The following is a 27585-nucleotide window of genomic DNA, read 5'->3' on the forward strand; positions in this document are numbered from 1 at the left end:
CCAGTCACATTCAGAGAGTGGCACAATTAAAACAATTAAAACACATCTAACCTGTTATTTATTAACTACCCTATGTTATCAAATTGATCCCCAATATTGGTATGCGAAACGCTGTTGATTGAAATGCTTCACTATTACAGAGCAGTAAGTGACACTATTGTCACTCATATCCAGATGCTCTAGGCATATTTATTATGGATGCCCTGCAAACATCTGGATTTTAATTGTCGGTGGACTGACAGTCCTTCTCTCAAAGCAATAGAACTGCTCTTGGTGTCAAGCAATCGTTTCATGAATCACCTATACCTCGAACGAATAAAAACAATGCCAATGGTATCAAACATTTATTTAAATGCTCTGCATACAATAGAGTGATTATATTCATTTACATTTCTATGATATTAAGAACAAAAGATTTACAAAGATTACCATGGAAGTTTCCAATTTGGATCTATTCGTTTTTTTTAATCTTATGTAGCACTCCATTGTTCATAATTTCCACATTTCTGTTTTCCTAGCAGAATGCCACCTGCCCTGCCTAGCAGGGTAGTTGGAATGCCCTACACTAGTCCATCAGGGGAAGAAAGCCTTTATCAGTTGGACTTTTTAACTCTCAAACCGAAGGAAGTGGCAGCCTCCCTTATGCATCGAAAACACAGCAACCTCTGCTGATCATGTCGAAAATTGCATTTTAAATCACATTTAATTTCCATTTTTAGGTCGAGCCTAAAAGGCAGTGCAAGCTGTCTATTTACAAAAGACCTAATGTGGGCTTATCGAGAACTTACAGGGGCTTGCAACCCGCCCATTGCCTACCATTGGTAAACTTTGTCACGCATTTGCTTGCTTCTCATTGGATAGGTCGCTTTCCTGTGCTTCTTGGTTTTTGGTGGGCTTCTCCTCCACGCTAGGTGTTCTCCTCTACCCCACCCCCATGGTCTGTGTTCTTCTCTCCAGATGTGCTTCTCCCCTCCCCCAACTTGCTCTCTCACTCGTGCAGTGCATCTTGCCTGACTTTGTCCACCCATTCACTCTTCTGTTAACCCCCCGCTCTTCTTTTTTTATTTTTTTTTAATATAATTAGCACTTTCACACGATTGACAGATCCAAGTTGCAACCGCTATTTTGGCCTAAATCTAATTTCTAAAGGGATACTTAGTGGGTCTCTCAAAATGACACTAAATTCAGCTGAGTGACAAAGCTGAGATTTGAACCAGAAAGTAAACTTATCAGAAGTATTGTGCACACGATTCAAAAGAGGGATGTTATTTCACACCTATTATCTGCACATATTTTCACAAAAAAATCATGTGCCTTGCCCTCAGAACGAGGCTCCATCCGCACTGGGAGGGGCCATCTTGTATGATGACGTGGGCTGACGTTGGCACTAGTCTGGCAGAGCACATTCCAATGAGCTGTTCACCTTTCTCAAAACTTCACATTTCTGTAGGGTATTTTTATCATTTTCACAAAGTCCCTTAAATTAGGAAGATATTCCTTCAGTGAATGTCTACAGGCCTAGTACAACACGGGATGTAGTTCAAGGAAGGAAAAGGGTCACTGGCTGCTGTTTGAATGATAAAATACAGCAATAATCAGGGTTCAGCGGAGCCCTCAGGCCTCTGTGCCCCGGTGCCACTGCACCTGCTGCACCAATGGAAGCTACGCCCCTGTCAACAGGACAGTTCATAAAATAGATCATGCCAACCGACATAGACTGCGTATGGGCAGAGATGTCTGCCTTGTTTGGTTGCCACCTGTTCTCATATGTCCTGCACTCACGAGTCACGCCCACACTCCTTTCACTTGGGACTTTAAAAGGCACATCATCTGAGACACTCTAAATCTGGAATGAGGAAGTCTCTTTTTCGTCTAGACAGGTCTTTATATGCCTGGAGGTGGGGAACCTGCTGCAGCACTCTAAATATTTAGAAGTAAACATGCTTGAAAGGTTCCCAGGCACGCAGGGGAAGTATTAAATACCAAGGGAAGGCAACAGGGCAAAGAATATGATAGCAAGGGGCTTTGGTTAATTTAAAACAAAGTGCTAGAGCCAATGTTATTTTTTAGGAGGCCACTGCAGCTTATACCACCCACTGCCCCATTCAGCACTGCCAAATGACAGTACCAATGTTACCTACTAACCATTACACTTCTACAAATGTGCCCATTTGGATTTTTCAAGGGCACTCAAAACTGTAAGAGTGGCCAAGAGGCGCTAGTATTATTACTTTTTAATGTACATAGAATTATTCAACTCTTTGCTGAGGTGCTCTGCTCACAACCACACAGCGCCACCATCAGGTGGATTGTCATAAATAGGTGCAGGGACGGAGAACCTGAAAACACTGGCACAAATTAAGCCCTTAAAGGGGGCGATAGTGCAGGGCCAGAATAGTCGCACTTTACAAATACTGATTGATTGAGTTATGCGGCATGCAGAATAAAATGTGGGCTGTGGGACCATGAGGCTGGGGTCCGTGGCTAATTCACATTAAGCCTTGAGGAAGAGAAACACAGTTTTCATAAATGCACACACATGGGGGGTCATTCCAGCATTGGCGGGCGGCGGGAGCCACCCGCCAAGCGGGAACCGCCAGAAGACCGTACCGCGGTCAAAAGACCGCGGCGGTCATTCTGGGTTTCCCACTGGGCTGGCGGGCGACCGCCAAAAGGCCGCCCGCCAGCCCAGTGGGAAACACCCTTCCACGATGAAGCCGGCTCCGAATGGAGCCGGCGGAGTGGAAGGTGTGCGACGGGTGCAGTAGCACCTGTCGCGAATTTCAGTGTCTGCTAAGCAGACACTGAAATTCAAAGTGGGGCCCTCTTACGGGGGCCCCTGCAGTGCCCATGCCATTGGCATGGGCACTGCAGGGGCCCCCAGGGGCCCCACGACACCCCTCACCGCTATCCTGTTCCTGGCGGTCGAAACCGCCAGGAACAGGATGGCGGTGAGGGGGTCGGAATCCCCCATGCTGCGCCGCCATGGGGGATTCCCCTGGGCAGCGGAAAGTCGGAGGTACACCGCCGACTTTCCGTTTCTGGCCGCGGCTGTACCGCCGCAGTCAGAATGCCCAAAGGAGCACCGCCAGCCTGTTGGCGGTGCTCCCGCGGACCTCGGGTCGGAATCACCCCCATGATGTTTTGCTATTGAGAGGTAATGCTGTTGGAGTCATAGCACGTCCTTGTGCTCAAAGGCATCCGGTTAGCATGCACACAGGCAAGCTCAGGACGTGGAGCACCGACTGCACCATGCTTGGGAGAGGGTCCCTGAAGCCTTCTGTGCCCCTTCCCAAATCATGTTCGCCCCTGCCCTCAGTAATGTGCGTGTGATACTATGCATCAGCGCAAAGATGCTGACTCACCTGCGTGGAGCAACACCTGCATGCAAATGAGGCAATGTAAGGTTCAATCTGTGCGCGTGCAGGCTGCGCGCCCCTGTAATGTCAATTACAGGAGGAGGCGCACAAGTATATCTGACCACTTATGCATTACGGGGTATCCAAGGGGAATTTCAATTAGATGGAAATGCTCGTCACGCTGTGGGGCACTTCAGCTGGTGCGGTGACAGAACCTGAAATAACTGAGTATTAGAAGGGCATCAATCCAGAACCCCTTAGTCTTGAAGCCAGTAAATGTAGAAAATGCTGCTGCAAAATGAATCTCTTAGAAACAATTTGAGAAAATAACATTCTTGAGAGAGTACATTCCAACTTCTGAACCCATGCATGCCCCCTGGAGCTGGTACAAGCATATTGGAGGAGACTGATTTCAGCTGGAGCTCAGCCATGAGTTAGTGTGTGTAACACAGGGGAGGGCATTTAAGTTTACAGACAGTTCACAAGCACATACATGTGGTCATCCCAAGGTACAGCAATGAGGGGGAGTAACATATAGATCAAATTAATCAATGTCACATAGTTTCTAGGGTCACAGTCTTTAAAGTTCTTGTTGCTATATCTTAGAGGTTTTACTACTACTGAGATGTACTTATTTACGAATGCTGGTTTATGAAATTCTGTCTATGGAACCGGTGCGTTGCGGGTTTCACAGATTTCTACCCTCTGTGTAAGACAGAGAAAGTGAATACGAGAGACAGAGCAAGAGTGGAGATGTATATGTCCATATTAAGTTTGTATATGTCCATATTAAATGGAGTTTTGAAGCCTTGTCCAAAGTGGCAGCTTCAGTGCCTGTGTTTTCTGCACAACGCATGTTAAAACTCCTGTCTCCATGCTCTGTTCGTCCCAGAGTACCTGCTCGGGTGACCTTCAGTCAGTCGGACAGCCTGCTGTAGGACAATATGTTTTCTTTTAGAAATGGGTTATTTTAACTATTCACTGGGCCTTGTCCAGTTTCTCCTTGATTACCTCAGTTCTCAGTGCCAGAGCATTGATTTTCACTTTGTATGTTACTTAAGCACCGGGGAAGTGATCTAACTCATTCCTTCCATTGTAAATGTAGAAAATGGCACTAAAATGTTTGGGAGAACAATAAATGCAGTCAAAGAGCCTGATTTAGAGGTGGTTTGTAAATAAAAGTCCTTCAATTTGTGGCTGAAGCTGTACATCCATATCAGACCCTAACAGCAGAACCTCCGCCACAGTAGGGATGGTATACTGGAGACAATCCTGCTGTGAGATTCTCCTCTGGATTCAGTACTTCTTCCAGATCATGACCAATGTCCTCAATTGTTCCCTTGTGCAAAACTGTATATATATATATATATGTGTGTGTGGGCAGGATCTATTGGTTTTGATCCTATCACATGGCATTGATTTACTTCTTCCACCTTCTCCGCTGTGTGCTAGAGTTCACAGTTGTGTTCCATAAAGCTGCCTGTTGAAGGATTCCACACTCCAATGTTTGGTGAGAAGAGGGCAGAATGGGTTCAAGAAGCCACATCACTAGGATAACCTAACTGTGTTCCAGCCATGCCATCGGCATAGGCGATACAACCAGTGTGTGCCTAGATGTGTCGCCGTGCATTGTGGATTCACATGGAAGGGGATCAAGGCTTGAAGCTTGCTCTACTCTTTCCAGTGTGGTTGGGTGACTGAGGACCGCACGTGAGGATGTAAACTGCTTTATGGTTGGGGAGGAGAGTCGTCCTCCTTGTAGAAACCCGAATACCCAAAAAAGAGTCCTAGCGTTGACCAAGAGAAGAGGAGAGACCCGCAGAAAGACCAGAAAAATAATGAAAGGAAGGCATGAGTTTACAAAAGCTAGAAAAGTATGTTGCCTTTCGAAGATCAGGGGGAGCACTCCCATGTTTGGGACGTAAGTAGGAAGAGGCATGTTCACTGTAGATGACACCGCGGCATCTTTTCTGCTCCTAGTGGGTTCATGGTCCCACTTTGCATTGGTTAAGGTTAAAAAGATATGCAGCATTCACAAAAAAGATGTTTTTCTCAGTGTGTGTGGATCCTCTTGTTGATCTGTGCACACCTCCAAGGAAACAGCAAATTTAGAATCCTACCATAAGAGTACCTGGCAAGAAAACTTTCCATGGAAAATATGTTATATGAGCGAAAAGTGATGAAAATTGTTCTTTCTCGGGAAGGGCGTTTCCTCTTGTTTAAGAAACTCTTCAAACAGCCTGGCACTTGTTGCAAGGAGCTGGCAGCGACCAATTCTTGAATTGTCAACACATGCACTTTGTACAATCAGCTGCAAGCGTCAGAGAGGAAGCATATCATTCAGCAAGCGTGGGTAATTCAGTCGCTAAAACACAGGATGTCCACTTTAGAGTCCGCCAGGCCTTGGACAATAGGACCCAAGCTGCTCCTTCCTGTAGAAGAAATAATGAGATTACTGGAACACCTCTAACAAAACATACACAAACAGTCTGACTCGGTCATCGTATATCAAGGGCAATTGGCGGTTTTATAATTATATATTTTTGTGAAGCTTTGTACACTTGTATTGACGTTACCTGCTACCTCATAGATGGATTCAATAGGATCCTTAATTTAAAGCCACTTTTCACAATGCACTGACAACATGCTATAACAGTGGTTCCCAACCTTTTGACTTCTGTGGAGCCCCACTTTATCGTTACTGGAACCCAGGGACCCCCACTGAATCCTTATTTGAATCCAGGGACCCCTCCACTAAGTCATTACTGAAAGCTGGGGACCGAATCTGTTAATATTATTTAATTTTCTAAGCAGTCATGGACCCCCTGAAGACGCTTTGTGGACCCGCATGGGTCCCTGGACCACAGGATGGGATCCACTGTGCTTTAAAAACAAATCACACTGTAGACTTCTCCAGTAGGGCAGCACCACTGGTCTGTATAAGAATGTGTAAAGTCCAGCTGATCACAGATGCCATCAAATAGTCTTGGTTTAAAGGAGCTGCCTCCTTGGGCATCAGATTCACAGAATACAGGTCTTCAGAAAGGCCTAACTAGCCCTGTGCCTCAGATTCAACTCACATGTGAGCTGCACTGTGCTGCAATGGGACAGAAGGTGTACCGCGAAATGAAAAGGTTGGGAGATGGTGTATGTGGCAAGTGCAAAAGAGCTGTCAGGAGATGATTGTGTGAGAAGTGCAAAAGGGCTGTCAGGGGACGTTGTATGCAAGAAGTGCAAAAGGGCTCTTAAGAGATGGTGCACGTGAGAAGTGCAAAAGGGCTGTCAGGAGATGGTGCACGTGAGGAGTGTAGAAGGCCTATGAGGAGATGGTACATGTGAGAAGTGCAAAAGGGCTGTCAGGAGATGGTGCACGTGAGGAGTGTAGAAGGGCTGTCAGGAGATGGTACACGTGAGGAGTGTAGAAGGGCTGTCAGGAGATGGTACACGTGAGGAGTGTAGAAGGGCTGTCAGGAGATGGTACACGTGAGAAGTGCAAAAGGGCTATCAGGAGATGGTGCACATGAGGAGTGTAGAAGGGCTGTCAGGAGATGGTGCACGTGGGAAACAAAAGGACTGTTGGGAGATGGCTCTTGCGGAACGAAAATGAGCCTTGGGGAGATGGTGAACGTGGGAAGCACAAAAGGCCTTTTGGGGTGGTACATACTGACCTGCACAGAGGTCTAGTGAAACAGGGGCGAGGAGCAGGACCAAGTCCCCGAACAATATACCTTCCGGATTTTAGTTGTCCTTGATAACAAAGTCATATTCCCTCCATCATCACTTCCTTACAGTAAGGCTGAAGTAGATGCATAGACCAGCAGTCCAGGCAGGTGTGGACAACTGCAATGATATTGTCTACTGTATTTGTTTTAGGAGAAATGGGGAGAATGTAAAGGGCCAATACATCTCCAAATGGAGACTCTAACAGGGGTATAAAGAGATCTCCTGTGCCCGCTACATAGACATTATTGCAAACTGGCATATTTCACGCAGTACCCCAAGTATGCGATGAAATGCAATGACATAACAACTGCAGTATGGCATGCTCCCCATTTACAACCGGCACTAGACCTGGGCAATAATGAACTTCCATACGTAGTCAGACCAGAGCAGGTGAGCCCTGCTTTGCACTACAGACCTCGATATTAAGGGCCCGATTCACAAACGTAACTTATGTGTAGTAAAGCAATGAGTGCGGAATCTCGGCACTCGCGTTGCAATCACCACACTCGGGCGGAATCACTGCACTCGCGACAGAATCGCCACTCTCAGGGCGGAAGCTCTGCGCTTGCGGTACAATCACCACACTCAGGGTGGAATCACTGCACTCGCAACGGAATCGCCACTCTCAGGGCAGAATCTCTGCACTCGCAGTGCAATCACCACACTCGGGCAGAATCACAGCACTCGTGACGGAATCGCCACTCTCAGGGCAGAATCTCTGCACTCGTGGTGCAATCCCCACACTTGGGGCAGAATCACAGCACTCGTGATGGAATCGCCACTCTCAGGGCAGAACCTCTGCACTCGAGGTGCAATCACCACACTCGGGGCAGAATCACAGCACTCGCGACAGAATTGCCACTCTCAGGGCGGAATCTCTACAATCGCGGTGCAATCACCACACTCAGGGTGGAATCACTGCACTCACAACGGAATGCCACTCTCAGGGAGGAATCTCTGCACTCGCGGTGCAATCACCACATTCGGGGCAGAATCACTGCACTCGTGACGGAATCGCCACTCTCAGGGCAGAATCTCTGCACTCGCGGTGCAATCACGACACTCGGGGCAGAATCACAGCACTCGCGACAGAATTGCCATTCTCAGGGCGGAATCTCTGCACTCACGGTGGAATCACCACACTCGGGTGGAATCGCCACACTTGCAATGGAATTGACACACTCAGGTAGAATCTCTGCACTGCAGTGAGTGCCCAGTGCGAAGATTCTGCCCCGACTGCCCTTGCAACTTTACTTTCGTGTTACCTTCGTAAAGCGGGCCCATAGGCTCAGTCAGGCCTATAGTCAGGTAGCACAGGGCAAGGTGCTGTTATGTCAATGGCCACACTGATGAAAAAAAAACATTATTTTATCTGATGCTAACGTTTTGCCACGGCGCACAGGTGAAACAGAATTGTCTTGCTTAATATTTGTACTCAAGTTACACCCTCCAGTACAGATTTCTATATGATGACAGGCACCCCAGAGTAAGCCATCTAAAAAGTGTATTTTAGAAAACTGACATGCTATCACATGATATTCCACTTGCCCATTGCCTGACCTGGTTTTATTTGATAGAATTTCACTCCCAGCCATGTTTTGCGATTTCCGCAGAACTCACTCTGTCTGAAATCCTAGGGGTGTATGCACTCCTCCTGCCCCACGACGCCCCTTTTACGTTCCGTATCAGAAGGTTGGTGCTACGTGATGCAAGTCTTTTGCTCGCACCAACAACCTTGTGAGAAGCTTCGTGCAAATGCATAGTAGGTCTTGGTCACAGATTCTTTTTGTGAATGGGGAGGGGGGTGCACATGGAAGTTTGATACACTACAAGGAGAGAGCAATAGAAATTATACGTCAGAGCTAAAGGGAGCGTTCAGGAGTCTTGTTCTAGCAATGAGTGAATGGATACGTTGTCGAAAAGTGTTGCCACTCCCTTTTTTGTGTTTTTGTGTGGTTTTCAAGTAAGGAGGTGGTTGTAGCCATGGGCACTTGATCCAGATCTTATATTGTTGTGCCTCTGTTTTAATTTACTTTCTAGGATTAAGAACAGAACAAGACCGTGAGGGTTTTAACTTGCAACCTAAAGAGGGCATTATTTTTTTATCTGTGTTTAGTCACTTAGGAGAGACAGCATCCAAACTCCTGGACCACTAGATCTGGGAGGAGTCCTCCACTTCGGTGCAGAAGGAGCTGCTAGGTATTGCTACTGCAAGATAAATTTACACTGTTTTAAGGACAAAACACTCCCATGAACCGCTTATTGACAAATCTACACCTAAGTGCTATGCCACTTCAGGAGATTAAAGGACAACCTAAAAATCTCATGCACTCCATCACCTGAGGTCCTTTTTCACACACACACTCCTCCTCCAATCATGTCTGCAAGCTCCATCTTGTTACAACCAATCCCAGATGAGACCAGCATGCCCAGACTGCCACAAATCGGAGGAGTCTGCAGCGCCACGAGACGACAAGAGTGGTAGAGGTGAAAAGGACAAGTAATGACAACAGTAAGATGCAGCAGCCTTGCTACCCCTCTCCAGGCCTCACACAATCCGCCTCTGTGTCCTGTTTGCCTTGCACCCTATTTCTTCCCACTTAACCCCACTGCCCATCCCTGCCCTGCCCATTTTCCTGCTCTGGTAGCCAGTGACAGCAGTGGGTCACGTTCTGTCAGGTATTTCATTGACTGAATTGTCAATTAACATTACTAAGGGGGATATTTACAAGAAAGTGACGCATCATAGGTGATGCACCAGTTTTCTTGCGCCCCATTGCGCCACCTTAACGACACCATGTGTGCACCGTATTTACAATATGACACCCCGTGGCGCACATTAAGGCAATTATCACCAAAAATGATGGTGCAAATCCACCAAAGTCAAGGGAGGCCCATTGAATACAATAGGAGCGTCACTTTAACGCCTGCCTGAGGCAGGCGTTAAAAATGACGCTAAATGGTGCAGTAAAACCTTGTAGATTTCACTGCACCATTTTTGCGGGCCTCCTAACGGGCGAACGCCCCCGGCATACATTATACCTGGCGCAGGCATAATGTGGCGCAAGGGCTTACAAAGTGGTGCAATGCACCACTTTGTAAATATGGCACAACGAAAATGCCTCCTTAACGCCACATTAGTGTAAAAAATGATGCTAATGTGGCACAAGGAGGTGCAAGGGGCTGGTAAATATGCCCCTAAATTTTAAAACCAGAACTAGGAGGAAGGCTAGATTAGCTGTTACTACGGATATGAAGTCTGCAACGCTGTAACAAAAAATAACAGACTAAGGGCCAGATGTATCATTTAACCCTTTTGCGATTCGGTAATAGCGATTTTTAAGAAATCGCTATTTCTGAGTCGCAAAATGGTATGTATCATATTTGCAATTCGGTAATAGCTATTTCTTAAAAATTGCAAATGCTATTACTGAATCGCAAATTGCGATACAGACGCAGTTCGCACCTATGGGCCTGTAGGCCCATATTTGCCAATTTTTCGCATTTCCCAAATTGCGAATTCCTAACTGGAATTCGCAATTTTGGAAATGCAAACCCCAGGGTGCTGGGGGCCTAAAGCCCCCTCTGCTGCACCTCAAAAAAAATGTTGAAGACATGTAAGGCGCACACATGCCAAAGGGGCATGTGTGCGTTACATGTCAATTTAAAAAATGCATTTTTAAAATTCGCACATGATTACCACCAAATTGTCTTTGGTGGTAAAAGCGAGTCCTTAATGCCCAATTCGCATTAAGGAAAAGCTTCATACATGTGTTTAAGAAATCGCAAATAAGGATTCCTGGGATGTCATTGTCTTCCTAACAATTTGAAGACCTCCCAAGCTCCTCCCCACGTCTTACCACGCCTCATCTTTCTCACGCGGATGGTGATTGTTTGCTCTTGGGTTTCTTAGGCTTGTTGGGCTTGTTGGGCTTGTTTTTCTTCTTTCCGCCTGTCTTCTTTGGTGCCCCACCAGGCTTTTTCTTATTGTCCAGTTGCTTCTTGCGCTTCAGGACCCAGGGTAATTTAGGGGGTGCACACAGTTTCTTGTCAGCCTTTGTGATAAACCTAAGTGGAGGCAAAACAACGCAGAATACTTATGAACAACTGTAATTGTACTACTGGAGCAAAAGTGACTTGGATAAAGTTTTTATATTCTTGTGCTTAATTGTGCTAATTAATCCGTTTCTGAAAAAAGACCAAGTAGAAAGCTGAGCTAGCATTAATAAAGCCAATAGGTGTGGTTTTAATATGCCCAAACAAATGGCCCAGGCACATTAAACCCCCAGACTTATTGGCTTTACCAGTGCTTGTTGTCACTGGGAGAGGACAAGAGACATTTCCTATGTGTCCTCTTGCCTGGCAACAATCAAAATGTCAGTTTTTCCTGCATTCAGTTTTGAACCAGTTGTTGCCAACACACCTATGGGGGATGTGTCTTAATTATACTGTGACTCCCTGCCCTCACCATCACTGGTTATCACTTCCCAGGGTAGTCACAAGCAGAAGGCAGCAGGGAAATGGTGGTGGTCCACGCTCTTGTTACGTGTATGCATAATAGAAAACAAGCCTGGCCTCTTCCTTGGGATTCAGCGAATCCAGCAAAACCACCAAGTCGCGCCAAATATTGTGTTTTCCCTTTCCCCAGCACACAAGTTGCCGTAAATAATTGCTCCTTGGATCAAAAAACCAAACGGAACCCTGCAAAATTCTTGGCTATCCGCCCCACAACATCTTCAGTTGTGTCTGTCTATTACTGTGCACATTCTAGTGCCTTTTCTAGAGTCGAAGAACTCTTGTGTTGGTGAATAAATATGCATTTTAATAGTGATTACATTTGTTGTAATATGTTGTTTCCCTTACATTAGTACTGGTTGAGGAAATTGGGAAAGGACCCAGGAATATTCAATTATTTCAGTGAAAACTCTGGGGCATATGATGAATGTCTGCAGGTAAACTTTGGCTTAAGAGTCCAGTCTTGAAGCCCAATAGTGTACAGCAGGCCACCTTTTGTGTCATGCATGGTCTTCTTTTAAAAGAATCCCTCTCCCACTAAAGACTTATTATTCTTTCTATAGTCTTAAGGTGAGATGATCTGTCATCTGCCTTCTGCCATAAATCTACTAGATGGCTTTTAGCTGTCTGTAGGCGTAAGCCTCTTGAGGACCATACCAAACACTTGCAGTGGGCTTAGAGCCCGCCCATTGCTTATGATTGATTGGCTTTATTGTCAGTCTTATTTGCTTGCTTCCTATTTACTGACTTGCCTTCCTCTTTTTGTGTTTGTACCTTCCCTGGAGCACAGCCTCTTTACCATGCTTTTGACAGACTGTCTTGTATCCATCCACTGCTCATATTTAGGGGACTAGTTTGTTTTTTAGAGTGCTGCATTACAGTGCCACTGCTGCTTTGGTCTCTCATTCTCTGATACACTGCTCCCCCTGAATACTCACCCCCTCTTTCTTGATGTTGCGTCTCCTCTCCCAACGTGCTCCCCACCTTGTGCGCTACTTCTCACAGTTACAGACATCCTCACCGCATGCACTCCATATTGTTCCCTCTGATTTTTAATTTTACTTCTTCAAAAATGTCCTGACTCACTCCCTGTAGTTCCCCTCCCATCTGCTCCATCCACCCCACCCCTTGTTGTGGTGCTCCTTCATTGCGCGGTACTTACCATAAAATATTAGGTTTTTTTGGAGGGCTCATCTGCTGTCATTTGCTGCTGGGTTGCTATACTTTCTAAAAAACACTTTCACTCAAGTCATTTTCTTTGTTTATCGAGCCAAGAGACTTTTGCCATCTAGAACGAGTAAATTAAAAAAAAAAGAATGGAGCCTGCATCATATTATAGGCACGTGCATGCCTGGTGATGCATATGTTATCATGCACATGCGCACCAACAGAATGATGAGGCCAGAAGCAGTGCCAGCATCATCATGCTTTTTATCTCTTTTTTTGCCAGTGCTGCATAGCATCAGCAAAAAGCACTGGCAAAGGCAACAGATCAAGTTGGTTTCCCATATTGGTTTTGCCACTGCTTTTCTATTAAGTCAACAATGGATGAATTAATTGGGCAGCTGATCACTGCATACCAATTGAAAATATACAATGGTCCCCTCAAAGGAAATATAAGCCTAGGCTTCCTTGGCTAAACATGTGCAAATCTCAAAAGTTTCAAGACAACAACTGTCTATTCACTGTATAATTTAATCAATGATATAAAAAAATGCATTGCTTTATAAAACAGGTGCTCCAACAAAATGGACATTGAAAAGTGAATAGTGACAAATGTGAATGAATGTGCACTAGCGCTATGTATAATGTACGAAACCAGGGGCTGAATATATATTTTTATCAACTAGACTCAAAGTACGAGTACACTGTGTGCATCCTAATAATTGGTGCTAGCATAGTTTGTCGATGTTTCGACTCTAGCAAAACCATTTGAAAGGGTCATCATCAGGACCAATGTGTGGCAGCAACCATTACTGAAGCAATGAATCAATGCAAAATACTGAGCCAGTGCTGGTCCTCCAATGTCAGGACACTCTGGGAAAGGTTCCCATTAAGTAGGAAAATTATGCTGCCAATCGACTGGTAATAAATGACGTCATCGGATCGTTTTGTAGCAGCCAACTCATGCTGGGTGCCTAAAGCAAACACCAGGTATCGGCAAAGCTGTCTGCTCACATGTGCACTCAGGGGCGTAGCTTCGGGGGTGGAGGGGTGAGGTGTTATACCCCCTAATGTATTTTGTGATAAATAGTTGGGTACAGCTGCTCACCGTCGTGTATGATGAGGTGTCCGATTTCACCAGGAGTTTTTACTCACAGACAAAAATGCACACACACTCTCCCTCTCTGTTTAGAAAGACTTCAAAGATGTTGGTTACTTCACAGAATAATGTGCTTTCTTTCACTTAGTACCCCTACCAATCTGCATTCCTCTCCCTTTCCACTGCCCCTTAAGCCCCTCTTGTGCACCTTGCTTGTTGTATAATGGGGCAGATTTAAGAAAAGTGGCACTGCACGTAGCGCAGCGCCATTAGTCTTGCGGCCCTTAGTGCCCCCCAACGCAACCATGTTTGCGCCGTATTTAAAATACGGTGCATCATAGCGCAGGGTAGGGGGCAATACCGTCACTGTTTTTACGCTATTGATGTAACCTGCTGGAGTAGCGCCAAACTTTTAGCACTACTCCTGCAGAGTACGTGATGGCCCATTATAGATAATGATGACCCCCCCTTTTAAAGCCTGCTCTGAGCAGCCGTCAAAAGTGCCAAAAAATAAAGTTGCAAGGAACTCACTTAGATTTCCTTGCGCCATTTTTACGCCCCCCTAACAGGGAAACGCCCCCTTTTCATATATTATTGTATTGCATTGTATTGTAATCGTATTTATATAGCGCTTACTACCCCTGGCGAGACGTCGAAGCGTTTTTCGGTGAGTAGCACGCTACTCTGGAACCCAACAAGAATTAGTGATGGATTAGTATCGGGAAATAAGGGGTACAGTTTTAGTATTATTACGAGTTAATTTGATGCCTGGTGCGGGCATAATGTGGCGCAAGGATTTACAAAGTGGCGCAATGCATGCATTGCACCACTTAGTAAATATGGCACGGGGAAAAAGCCACTTTAGCGCCGCCTTAGTGTAAAAAATTGACGCTATGGCAGCGCTAAGGTGGCACAAGGGGCTCTTAAATCTGCCCCAATGTATGAACTGGTGTAAGTTTTTTTTAAATGATATATAACTTGTGTTTGGTTATTATTTATGTATATTTTTTTATCATTCTGTAAGTTGTAAATATCTGCAACTAAATTGAAATATATCACTAACATTTAAAAAACATTCTTATCACCCAGCAGAACCAAAATAAACCAAAAGGCTCATTGCCCTGAAATACCTCGCTCTCACCTGCAGAACTTAAAATAAACGTAACTGCATACCTTCCCCCAATGAATTAGATCTGAACTTTCAGCATCTTCACAAGTTTGGATGACCTCCAATTGACCTGAACGTGTGTGAGTCAATGTTCCTCTAATCTCGTTTGCCCAGAGATGCTGCACATAAACCTTTTCACCCTGACCATAAAAACCCCAGTGATCGATATCTTTTATAGAGATAAAATGCGCGGAAGCACACAAAGGAGCTGTGGATTGGTGGCTTAAAGGGACTTAAGTGTACTGGAGAGGGCTACTGACCTTGGAGTCTGGGCCTCTGGTTCAAGTCCCACCCTTGCTGCCTAACTCAACAAGATGGTTTTGGGCCAATTACTTCATCTCCCTGTGCCTGAAAGTGTGAATAGTGTCTGTGTAATCCTCCATTGATGCCCACTGCCTGCTCTGTCTTTTCCTCGCTAGTTTCCTGGCACACAGATACCAATCCATCCATCTCCATCGTCCAGTTTGTGGTCGCAGCTTTGAGGTGATGATGTCAATGGTAAAAGTTGACTATGTATTTGACAGCCGCCCTCTTACTCTTTTTCCTACACCAGGATACTTTTCCTTGCATAATGCTCCCCTTGCACTGCTGTATTCTAGATTTTCCACAGGAGGAAGAGGACCACTTCCCTCTAGTTTCATGGCTGGCACTCAGGGCCCTGGGGTCCTTTTCCTACCTGATATTAGTGGTTCCAAAAGTGAATACATATCAATAATATAACTCTGCTCTGTATCACTTAGTATATTACGTGTGCTATGTATCACCTGAGATAATGAAGACAGGGCTGTATGTTAAGCATCCCACTTATCTGGGGAAACATTGGACTGACTGATTATTTGTCCTGATGCTAAGCATGTATTGTGCACTAACGAGATTGTTCTTTACAGTTCACAAACTAAAATGAGTTACAGTCAATTTATAATGTTGATTATGTCCTTCAGCACTTTTGAAGGGAGCTATAACTTCTGGCTCCAGACCTTCGTCCTGAGGAAGACCACCCTCAATTAATTCAATGGGGGTTGAAACACCAGCAACTGTTTTTCAGTGATTTGACTATGTTGCCTTTGGACCATTAATGGGTCATGACCTTGTGCTACTGACTTAACCCTGTCTTGTATTTTAAAAACACACAGCCAATGACGTTGTTCTTAACTATACAAGTAATTCACTTTATCGTTTTACGTATGTTATGTACCACTCGCGCACTGCGCCATCGCCACTCAGTATTGCGCCTGCCTAGGTCAAGGATTGAATAGTGGTGCTATGTCCTCACAAAGAGAGAGGTGTTTCATGATGTAGGCAGGGCAGGAGTCCTGGGGCGAGCCAAAGGGCTAGCATTGTCTATGAAGATCCATGGAGGAGAACACTGAGCGTATGCTAAAGACCCATGGACGAGAGAACACTGATCGTATGCTAAAGACCCATGGAGGAGAGAACACTGATCGTATGCTAAAGATCCATGGAGGAGAGAACACTGATCGTATGCTAAAGACCCATGGAGGAGAGAACACTGAGCGTATGCTAAAGATCCATGGAATAAATAACACTGAGCATCTGCTGAAGATCTGTGAAGGAGAGAACACTGAGTTTATGCTAAAGATCCATGGAGTAGAGAACACTGAGCATCTGCTGAAGATCTGTGAAGGAGAGAACACTGAGCGTATGCTAAAGACCCATGGAGGAGAGAACACTGAGCGTACGCTAAAGATCCATGGAATAAATAACACTGAGCATCTGCTGAAGATCTGTGAAGGAGAGAACACTGAGTGTATGCTAAAGATCCATGGAGGAGAGAACACTGAGCATTTGCTGAAGATATGTGGTGAGAGAACATTGAACCTATACTGAAGATCTGTTTCAGGAGAAAACACTGAGTGTATAATGAAGGTCTATGAAGGAGAGAACACTGAGTGTTTGCTAAAGATCCATGGAGGAGAGAACACTGATCGTATGGTAAAGACCCATGGAGGAGAGAACACTGTTCGTATGCTAAAGATCTGTACTACTCCTTTCCAATTTGAGGTGAGTCTGCATCTCTGTTCTAGTGTGGTTTCAGATGGCAATTCTTGACAATATATATAATAATGTGACATCTCAGGTTTATCGGTGAAGGTGGGTTTAAAGAGCATGGTGTAGCTTGTTGGTTATCCCCGGGGGTTCGAGTAGCGGGAGGGGTTCTGAGGAGGAGGGTTATAAGTGGGAGATCGGAGACTACAGGATCTAGTTCTTCTTGTAGGTAGTTGAAGACAGCTTAGTAGATGTAGAGGAGGTCAGGGCAATGAGTTTTAACACAGTGGGAGAGTGAAGGGTCTTGAGGGGAGCGTGGATGTGAAGGTGGGTGGTTAGTGGCTCCCGGCAATCTTTGAAAGAAAGGTGGTGGAACTCTTTAAGGAGAAGTTGTTCTGACATGGGTGGTTTGGTATGTGTGGTTCTGCAAACAGTTTTCCAGAGGGAAGGGGTAACACAGTGAGGGAAGGGAGGTTCTGAGTAGAGAGGAGATGTCATTTTGTGGATGGACGGAGTGTGAAGAATTGGAGATCAGAATATTTAGGGTTATAAAGGCTGGTCTGAATTATAATTCTATCCGGAAAGTGTGTAGATAATCTGAGCTTGTAGAGTTTGTCATAAAACAGCTCTGCACATCCAGTGGCAGATAAGTAGCAATGGTGTTGGTTTTGCTAAAAAGCCAAAGGGCAATAAAACTGGAGGTATTGCTATTTAAATGTAATTTACTACATGCAGGGGGTCACATTCTTATGGCTGTGTCAGCACTTACACGACTGCTGGGAATGGGCATCCTTGGTCTGGGTTCTGGTCCTCGTAGCGCCACAGGATCTTCAGCTGAATGGGGTGGTTGCTAGTTTTCAGGCAGCAATCCAGGGCGATGTTATCGTTGCCTTGGGTGAGAGAGGAAAGAAGGTAAGCAAGGTCTCCAGTGGTCCAAGCTCCGCCAATCACCATGTTGCAGAATATTTTACCACAAATATGAGGGAGATTATGCATCTCCTAGCACCATTTTCTAACACAGGAGGTTGCGCGCAGTCGCGGTCAGAGGCTGCTGCTCGAGTAGATTTGCTGCCTGTTAGACCTGACAGCCTTAGGGTAGTCACCCCTAACTTTTTGCCTGCCTCCCTCCACTTTTTGGACACTGTTTTTGCTGGTTTATAGACTCTGCGCACTTTACCACTGCTAACCAGTGCTAAAGTGCATATGCTCTCTCCCTTAAAACATGGTAACCTTGAATCATACCTGATTGGACTATTAATTTACTTATAAGTCCCTAGTAAGGTGCACTTTATGTGCATAGGGCTGGTAAATTAAATGCTACTAGTGGGCCTGCAGCACTGGTTGTGCCACCCACTTAAGTAGCCCCTTTTCCTTGTCTCAGGCCTGCCATTGCAAGGCCTGTGTGTGCAGTTTCACTGCCACCTCGACTTGGCATTTAAAAGTACTTGCCAAGCCTAGAACTCCCCTTTTTCTACATATAAGTCACCCTTAATGTGTGCCCTAGGTAACCCCTAGAGCAGGGTGCTGTGTAGGTAAAAGGCAGGACATGTACCTGTCTAGTTATATGTCCTGGTAGTGTAAAACTCCTAAATTCGTTTTCACACTACTGTGAGGCCTGCTCCCTTCATAGGCTAACATTGGGGCTGCCCTCATACACTGTTGAAGTGGCAGCTGCTGATCTGAAAGGAGCAGGAAGGTCATATTTAGTATGGCCAGAATGGTAATACAAAGTCCTACTGACTGGTGAAGTCGGATTTAATATTACTATTCTAGAAATGCCACTTTTAGAAAGTGAGCATTTCTTTGCACTTAAATCCTTCTGTGCCTTACAATCCACGTCTGGCTGGGCTTGGTTGACAGCTCCTTGTGCATTCACTCAGACACACCCCAAACACAGGGGCCCGTATTTATACTCCGTTTGCGCCGAATTAGCATCGTTTTTTTCGACGCAAATTCGGCGCAAAACTAATGCCATATTTATACTTTGGCATTAGACGCGTCTAGCGCCAAAGTATGGGCAAATAGCGTCATTTTTTTGCGTGAACGCCTTCCTTGCGTTAATGAGATGCAAGGAAGGCGTTCCCGTCTAAAAAAATGACGGCGACGCGTCGTATTTATACTCCCGGGCAAAAATCACGCCCGGGAGTGGTCGGGTCAAAAAACCCCGCATTTGCGCCGCTTTTTAACGCCTGGGTCAGGGTAGGCGTTAAGGGGCCTGTGGGCTCAAAATGAGCCCACAGGTGCCCTCCCATGCCCCCAGGGACCCCCCCTGCCACCCTTGCCCACCCCAGGAGGACACCCAAGGATGGAGGGACCCATCCCAGGGACATTCAGGTAAGTATAATTTTTTATTTTTTTAAATTTTTTTTGGTGGCATAGGGGGGCCTTATTTGTGCCCCCCTACATGCCACTATGCCCAATGACCATGCCCAGGGGACACAAGTCCCCTGGGCATGGCCATTGGGCAAGGGGGCATGACTCCTGTCTTTACTAAGACAGGAGTCATTTAAATGGCGTCTGGGCGTCGAAAAAAATGGCGCAAATCGGGTTGAGGCGATTTTTTTGCCTCAACCTGACTTGCCCCATTTTAAGACGCCCTAACGCCATTTTCCCCCTACGCCGGCGCTGCCTGGTCTACGTGGTTTTTTTCCACGCACACCAGGCAGCGCCGGTCTGCTAGCGCCGGCTAACGCCATTCCATAAATACGGCGCCCGCATGGCGCTTCAGAATGGCGTTAGACGGCGCTAAATTTTTTGACGCTAAACTGCGTTAGCGCAGTTTAGCGTCAAAAAGTATAAATATGGGCCAGGGTACTCAGCCTCACTTGCATACATCTGCATTTTGAATGGGTCTTCCTGGGCTGGGAGGGTGGAGGGCCTGCTCTCACACAAAGGACTGCCACACCCCCTACTGGGACCCTGGCAGACAGGATTGAACTGAAAGGGGACCTGGTGCACTTCTTAGCCACTCTTTGAAGTCTCCCCCACTTCAAAGGCACATTTGGGTATAAAACAGGGCCTCTGCCCTACCTCATCAGACACTTGCTGGAGAAGAAACCTGAACCAGAAACTACATCCTGCCAAGAAGAACTGCCTGGCTGCTCAAAGGACTCACCTGTCTGCTTTCTACAAAGGACTGCTGCCTTGCTGTTGCCCTGCTGCCTTGCTGAACTCTTGTCTGGCTGTGAAAGTGCTCTCCAAGGGCTTGGATAGAGCTTGCCTCCTGTTCCCTGAAGTCTCAGGACCAAAAAGACTTCTCTCTTTTAACTGGACGCTCCGTGCGCCGAAAATTTCAACGCACAGCTTGTTTCGCGGCGAGAAAAACGCCGCACACAGACGCTGATCGACGCGACGCTCTTGGGACGATCGAAGATCCGACGCACGGCCTCGCAAGGACAATGCCGCCCGACCTCTAGAGGAGAAATCGACGCGACGCCTGCCGTGAGATCGTAATTTCAACGCGCAGCCCCGCAGATCGAAGTCTAGAGGAGAAATCGACGCGACGCCTGCCGTGAGATCGTAAATTCGACGCGCAGCCCCGCAGATCGACGCGCAGCCGGAGAACAAGCAGGAGAATCCACGCACAGACCCGGGACAACTGGTAATCCCCGCGATCCACAGAAAGAGACTGTCCACGCGCCGGAAAACGACGCCGACTTCCCCGCGTGAAAAATAACGACGCAAGTCCGTGTGTGCTGAGGAGAAATCGACGCACACACCCTTTTTCCACGCACTTCTTCTCTTGTGGCCCTCTGAGGAGATTTTTCCACTCCCAACCAGGTACTTGTGCTTGAAAGAGACTTTGTTTATATTCTAAAGACTTAAGACACTTTATATCACTTTCCTGTGATATTTCTACAATTTTCCATTGCAACTTTATTCTTTTTTACCTACAATTATTCCGATAAATATTCTATATTTTTCTAAACACTGTGTGGTGTATTTTTGTGGTGCTATATTGTGGTATTGTATGATTTATTGCACAAATACTTTACACATTGCCTTCTAAGTTAAGCCTGACTGCTCGTGCCAAGCTACCAGAGGGTGGGCACAGGATAATCTTGGATTGTGTGTGACTTACCCTGACTAGAGTGAGGGCTTTTGCTTGGACAGGGGGTAACCTGACTTCCAACCAAAAACCCCATTTCTAACATTGGTGATCAGCGGTGAGGATAGGACTTGTATTTGTGCAGTGACATACAGTAGCTAAGTATTTCACTACCTACCCACAGTTGAAGGTCAACTTGGTTTTTATCTCTTTTTGAAAATCCGTTTTTTCCTGACAATTTTCAAAAACTAAATCCTCACTCAACATGTCTCTGACTGGGGACTTTGACCTAGTCCAGTTGGATACATACACGGTCAAACAACTAAGAGGATTCTGCAGGGCATTAAGGGTACCCACCCAAGGGGCCTCCAGAAAGGAGGACTTTCAAGTGGCGCTGAGGGCCTGGGCAGAAGCCCATTTAGAGGATGATGAGGAAGAGGAGCCAGAAAATGGCCCCTCAGAAGGATTTTCACTATCTGTGGATGGTGTTACCACTGCAATTGTGCACCCTTCCAGACCAGGGAGCAGTGTCTCCATGCAAAGCCTGACCGCAGAGGAAAGGAGAGAGGAAAGGGAGTTCCAATTGCAAATGGCAAAACTGAAAATTGAGGCTCAACAGGAGGAGAGGAGGGCAGAGAGAGAAGCCAAACAAGCTGAGGCTGAAAGAGCAGCCAAACAGATTGAAGCTGAAAGAACAGCCAAACAAGCGGAAGCTGAAAGAGCAGCCAAACAAGTGGAAGCTGAAAGAGCTTTGGCTGAAAAGAAACTATTGTTGGCTCATGAACTGAGTCTCAAGGAGCTGGAGATCAAGGCAAGACAGTCTGAATCCAGCAATAATGGTGGCAGCATACAGACAGGACCTGCTGGAGAAAAGAAGGTTCGTATACCCAAAAATGTGGTGCCCAGTTTTGTGGTGGGAGATGACATAGATAAATGGTTAGCTGCTTATGAAGTTGCACTAAGGGCTCATGAGGTTCCTGAAGGGCAATGGGGGGTAGCTATGTGGGGTTATGTGCCGCCATTGGGGAGGGACACACTTCTCACATTGGATCCACCGGATCAAAACACATACCCACTTCAGAAAGCCACTTTACTTGCCAAGTTTGAGCTGACCCCCGAGGGATACCGTCAGAGGTTCAGGGACAGCACCAAACAAACCACACAAACATGGGTAGATTTCTTTGATTTCACTAGTAAGGCACTGAATGGATGGGTGCGGGGCAACAAAGTAGCAGATTATAAGGGTTTATATGACTTGATTCTGAGAGAGCATATGCTTAATGTTACTTATACAGATTTGCGCCAGCACCTAGTGGATAGTAAGCTGACTGATCCCAGGAAGCTTGCTGAGGAGGCGGACCTCTGGGTTAGCACCAGAGTGTCCAAAAAGGTACCTGGGGGGGACTCCCACAAAGGTGGTCAGGGTTCCCAACAGAAGAAAGAGGGGGGAGATAAACTTACAGATAAGGAACTCTCTAAAGGCCCCCAAAAGAATTCCCAGGGAGGGGGTGGCAACCCTTCCTTTTCCAAATTTGGGAAAAAGCCAGGGACATTTGACAAGTCAGGGAAATCTAGCCCCAAATGCATGGAGTGTTACCAGTATGGTCACTACAAAGGCGATCCACAGTGCCCCAAGAGGGCACCGTCCACTACTGGACAGGCACCTGGATTGACTAGTGTAGCACTCGGGGGGGAGATGGACCCAACTAGCTTTGGGGAACAGGTAGAGATTTCCCTAGTGTCCCTGGGAGAAGGAGAAATGGCGCCCAAGGCCCACATGCCCAGAAATACTTCTAAGTACCGGCAGTGGGTCACCATTGATGGGCAGAAGGTGGAGGCTCTGCGTGACACAGGAGCCAGTATGACTACTATCAAGAGTCAGCTGGTGTCAACAGAGCAGATAGTACCTAATACATTCCACCAGGTCAGAGTCGCTGACAATCGCAAGAGTCACCTACCGGTGGCTCTGGTTCCCTTTGAGTGGGGGGGGGTCTCTGGTACTCTGAAAGTAGCTGTGAGTCCTGCCATGCCTGTAGATTGTCTGTTAGGCAATGACCTTGAGCACACTGCTTGGAAAGAAGTGGAGCTCAGGTCTCACCTGGAGATGTTAGGGTTACCTGAGTGGGTCTGCATGACCACACGGTCCATGGCTGACCGAGAGGGAAGTCAAGGGCATCTGGAGCCTGGAACGATGGCCCAGAGAGCTGCCAGGAGGAGGGACCAGGGGTGCGGGAAACCGTCCCCAGCAGTTCCCACAGTGGCTGACGGGGCTCCTGAGGAGGAGGCTCCCGAGCCAACTGGGGAAGACATTGCCGCCCTAGGTGACTTACCTGAGCTTGCTGGCTGGCAAGTTGAGGGTGGACCCACCAGGGAGGAATTCTGCAAGGCGCAGAAAGAATGTCCCACTCTAGAAGGTTTGAGGAAGCAAGCCTCAAACCAGGCAGCAGGCGACGCCTCTGGCGATCACCACCTATATTGGGAGAATGATCTCCTCTACAGTGAGCCTAAGGTTCCGGGCTTTGGGGCAGCACGTATGCTGGTGGTCCCCCAATGTTACCGAACCTTCCTACTGGGTCTGGCTCACGACATTCCCCTGGCAGGACATTTGGGGCAGGGCAAGACCTTTAACAGGCTTGTCACCCACTTTTAATGGCCCAAAATGAGGACACACTCAGACAAGTTCTGCAGATCCTGCCCTACCTGCCAGGCCAGTGGTAAAGCAGGAAAAAGGGTTAAAACCCCCCTGATTCCACTTCCTGTCGTTGGCACCCCCTTTGAAAGGGTGGGCATCGACATTGTTGGTCCCTTGGACCCCAAAACTGCCTTAGGCAACAGGTTCATCCTGGTTTTGGTGGACCATGCCACCCGTTACCCAGAGGCAATCCCTCTGAGGTCAGTAACTGCACAGGTGGTGGCCAGAACCCTGATGGGAATATTTACCCGTGTGGGATTCCCCAAGGAAATAGTGTCTGACAGAGGCACTAACTTCATGTCTGCATACATGAAGTCTCTGTGGGATGCGTGTGGTGTAACTTACAAGTTCACCACGCCCTATCACCCCCAGTCGAATGGTCTTGTGGAGAGATTCAACAAGACCCTGAAAGGCATGATTGGTGGCCTCCCTGAGGCCATGAGGCGTAAGTGGGACGTCCTCTTACCATGCCTTCTCTTTGCTTACAGAGAGGTCCCCCAGAGAGGGGTAGGGTTCAGTCCCTTTGAACTTCTCTACGGTTACCCTGTCAGGGGACCCTTAAGCATTGTCCAGGAGGGATTGGAGAAAGCTCCAAAGACACCCCCTCAGGATGTGGTCAGCTACATGTTGGCCCTCCGCAACGAGATGACCCGCTTCTGGAAAGAAGCCCAAGATAACCTTGAGGCCAGTCAAGAGGTGATGAAACAATGGTATGACCAGAAGGCCACCCTGGTAGAGTTTCAACCTGGAGACAAAGTGTGGGTAATGGAGCCAGTAGAGCCCAGAGCTCTCCAGGACCGCTGGTCTGGCCCATTTGAAATAAAGGAGCAGAAAGGAGAGGCCACTTACCTAGTGGACCTCAAAACCCCTAGGAATCCCCTAAGGGTGCTCCATGTGAACCGACTGAAAGCTCATTTTGAGAGGTCGGAGATCAACATGCTTCTGGCCACAGATGAAGGAACGGAAGAGGAGAGTGAACCTCTCCCCGACCTCCTCTCTGCCCAAGAAGGTGATGGGTCAGTAAGCGGGGTCATTCTGTCTGACTCCCTGACTCTAAATCAGAAAGGGGACTGCTATGAGCTGTTGGAGCAGTTCTCCCCCCTGTTCTCCCTTACTCCTGGACTGACCCACCTCTGTGTTCATGATATTGACACTGGTGACAGTCTCCCTGTGAAAAACAAAATTTACAGGTTGTCGGATAAGGTGAAGGCCAGCATCAAGGAGGAGGTCTCCAAGATGTTGACTCTAGGGGTTATTGAGAAATCCAGTAGTCCCTGGGCCAGCCCAGTGGTATTGGTCCCTAAGGCTACTGCCCCAGGTGCAAAGCCAGAACTCCGGTTCTGTGTGGACTACCGGGGTCTCAACTCAGTCACACGGACTGATGCTCACCCCATCCCCCGAGCTGACGAGCTCGTGGACAGGCTAGGCGCTGCCAAGTTCCTGAGTACGTTTGATCTTACTTCAGGGTACTGGCAGATCGCCCTAACTGAGGGGGCCAAGGAAAGATCCGCATTTTCAACTCTGGATGGCCATTACCAGTTCCGGGTGATGCCGTTTGGGTTGAAAAATGCCCCCGCTACCTTCCAACGGTTGGTTAACGGGGTCCTAGCTGGCAAGGATGCCTTCTGTGCAGCCTACCTGGATGACATAGCTGTCTACAGTTCCAGCTGGGAGGAACACCTGCTTCACCTCAAGGAGGTGCTTCAGGCCCTGCAACAGGCAGGCCTGACCATCAAGGCCAGTAAGTGCCAGATTGGGCAGGGTTCCGTGGTGTACTTGGGACACCTAGTGGGTGGTGGCAAGGTGCAGCCACTCCAGGCCAAGATTGAAACTATCAAGGCCTGGCAACCACCCCGAACGCAGACTGAGGTGAGAGCCTTTCTAGGCCTCACAGGATACTACCGCCGATTTGTCAAGGGCTATGGTTCCATTGTAACACCCTTGACAGAACTCACTTCCAAGAAACAACCTAGGTTGGTGAATTGGACAGAGGCTTGTCAGAAAGCCTTTGACGCCCTGAAGGAAGCCATGTGCACGGCCCCCGTACTCATGGCCCCTGCCTACTCCCAGGAATTTATTGTGCAGACAGACGCTTCAGAGCATGGCATAGGGGCAGTCCTAGCACAGCTAAATGAGGAGGGCAGAGATCAACCGGTAGTCTTTATTAGCAGAAGGCTATTACCACGGGAACAGAGGTGGAGTGCTATTGAGAGAGAAGCTTTCGCTGTGGTCTGGGCACTGAAGAAGCTAAGACCCTACCTGTTTGGGACTCACTTCCGGGTTCAGACAGACCACAGGCCCCTCAGATGGCTCATGCAGATGAGGGGTGAGAATCCAAAACTCTTGAGGTGGTCCATTTCCCTACAGGGGATGGACTTTACGGTGGAACATCGCCCAGGGGTTGACCACGCCAATGCTGATGGTCTCTCCAGGTACTTCCGCCTTAGCGATGAGAGCTCCCAGGAGGTCGGGTAGCTCTCCCCACTTTCAGCTGGGGGGGACACATGTTAGACCTGACAGCCTTAGGGTAGTCACCCCTAACTTTTTGCCTGCCTCCCTCCACTTTTTGGACACTGTTTTTGCTGGTTTATAGACTCTGCGCACTTTACCACTGCTAACCAGTGCTAAAGTGCATATGCTCTCTCCCTTAAAACATGGTAACCTTGAATCATACCTGATTGGACTATTAATTTACTTATAAGTCCCTAGTAAGGTGCACTTTATGTGCATAGGGCTGGTAAATTAAATGCTACTAGTGGGCCTGCAGCACTGGTTGTGCCACCCACTTAAGTAGCCCCTTTTCCTTGTCTCAGGCCTGCCATTGCAAGGCCTGTGTGTGCAGTTTCACTGCCACCTCGACTTGGCATTTAAAAGTACTTGCCAAGCCTAGAACTCCCCTTTTTCTACATATAAGTCACCCTTAATGTGTGCCCTAGGTAACCCCTAGAGAAGGGTGCTGTGTAGGTAAAAGGCAGGACATGTACCTGTCTAGTTATATGTCCTTTTAGTGTAAAACTCCTAAATTCGTTTTCACACTACTGTGAGGCCTGCTCCCTTCATAGGCTAACATTGGGGCTGCCCTCATACACTGTTGAAGTGGCAGCTGCTGATCTGAAAGGAGCAGGAAGGTCATATTTAGTATGGCCAGAATGGTAATACAAAGTCCTACTGACTGGTGAAGTCGGATTTAATATTACTATTCTAGAAATGCCACTTTTAGAAAGTGAGCATTTCTTTGCACTTAAATCCTTCTGTGCCTTACAATCCACGTCTGGCTGGGCTTGGTTGACAGCTCCTTGTGCATTCACTCAGACACACCCCAAACACAGGGTACTCAGCCTCACTTGCATACATCTGCATTTTGAATGGGTCTTCCTGGGCTGGGAGGGTGGAGGGCCTGCTCTCACACAAAGGACTGCCACACCCCCTACTGGGACCCTGGCAGACAGGATTGAACTGAAAGGGGACCTGGTGCACTTCTTAGCCACTCTTTGAAGTCTCCCCCACTTCAAAGGCACATTTGGGTATAAAACAGGGCCTCTGCCCTACTCATCAGACACTTGCTGGAGAAGAAACCTGAACCAGAAACTACATCCTGCCAAGAAGAACTGCCTGGCTGCTCAAAGGACTCACCTGTCTGCTTTCTACAAAGGACTGCTGCCTTGCTGTTGCCCTGCTGCCTTGCTGAACTCTTGTCTGGCTGTGAAAGTGCTCTCCAAGGGCTTGGATAGAGCTTGCCTCCTGTTCCCTGAAGTCTCAGGACCAAAAAGACTTCTCTCTTTTAACTGGACGCTCCGTGCGCCGAAAATT

The 27585-nt window shown here is 47.3% G+C and overlaps 1 protein-coding gene across 1 annotated transcript in view; it reads right to left on the reverse strand.

Moving 5' to 3' along the window:
* Window positions 1-3241: 3241 nt before the first annotated feature.
* Window positions 3242-27585, reverse strand: part of CCL21 (C-C motif chemokine ligand 21) — a 37811-nt gene continuing 13467 nt past the window's right edge. The window contains exons 2-4 of the mRNA XM_069213470.1: window positions 17805-17925; window positions 10943-11150; window positions 3242-5791 (exon numbers count right to left, since the gene is read on the reverse strand). Coding sequence (XP_069069571.1) covers window positions 10958-11150; window positions 17805-17925 — 314 coding nt within the window. The 3' untranslated portion in view covers window positions 3242-5791; window positions 10943-10957. The remainder of the gene's footprint in view (window positions 5792-10942; window positions 11151-17804; window positions 17926-27585) is intronic.

This window comes from Pleurodeles waltl, chromosome 1_1 (genome assembly GCF_031143425.1).
Source record: "Pleurodeles waltl isolate 20211129_DDA chromosome 1_1, aPleWal1.hap1.20221129, whole genome shotgun sequence".
In the NCBI taxonomy this organism is placed as follows: Eukaryota; Metazoa; Chordata; class Amphibia; order Caudata; family Salamandridae; genus Pleurodeles; species Pleurodeles waltl.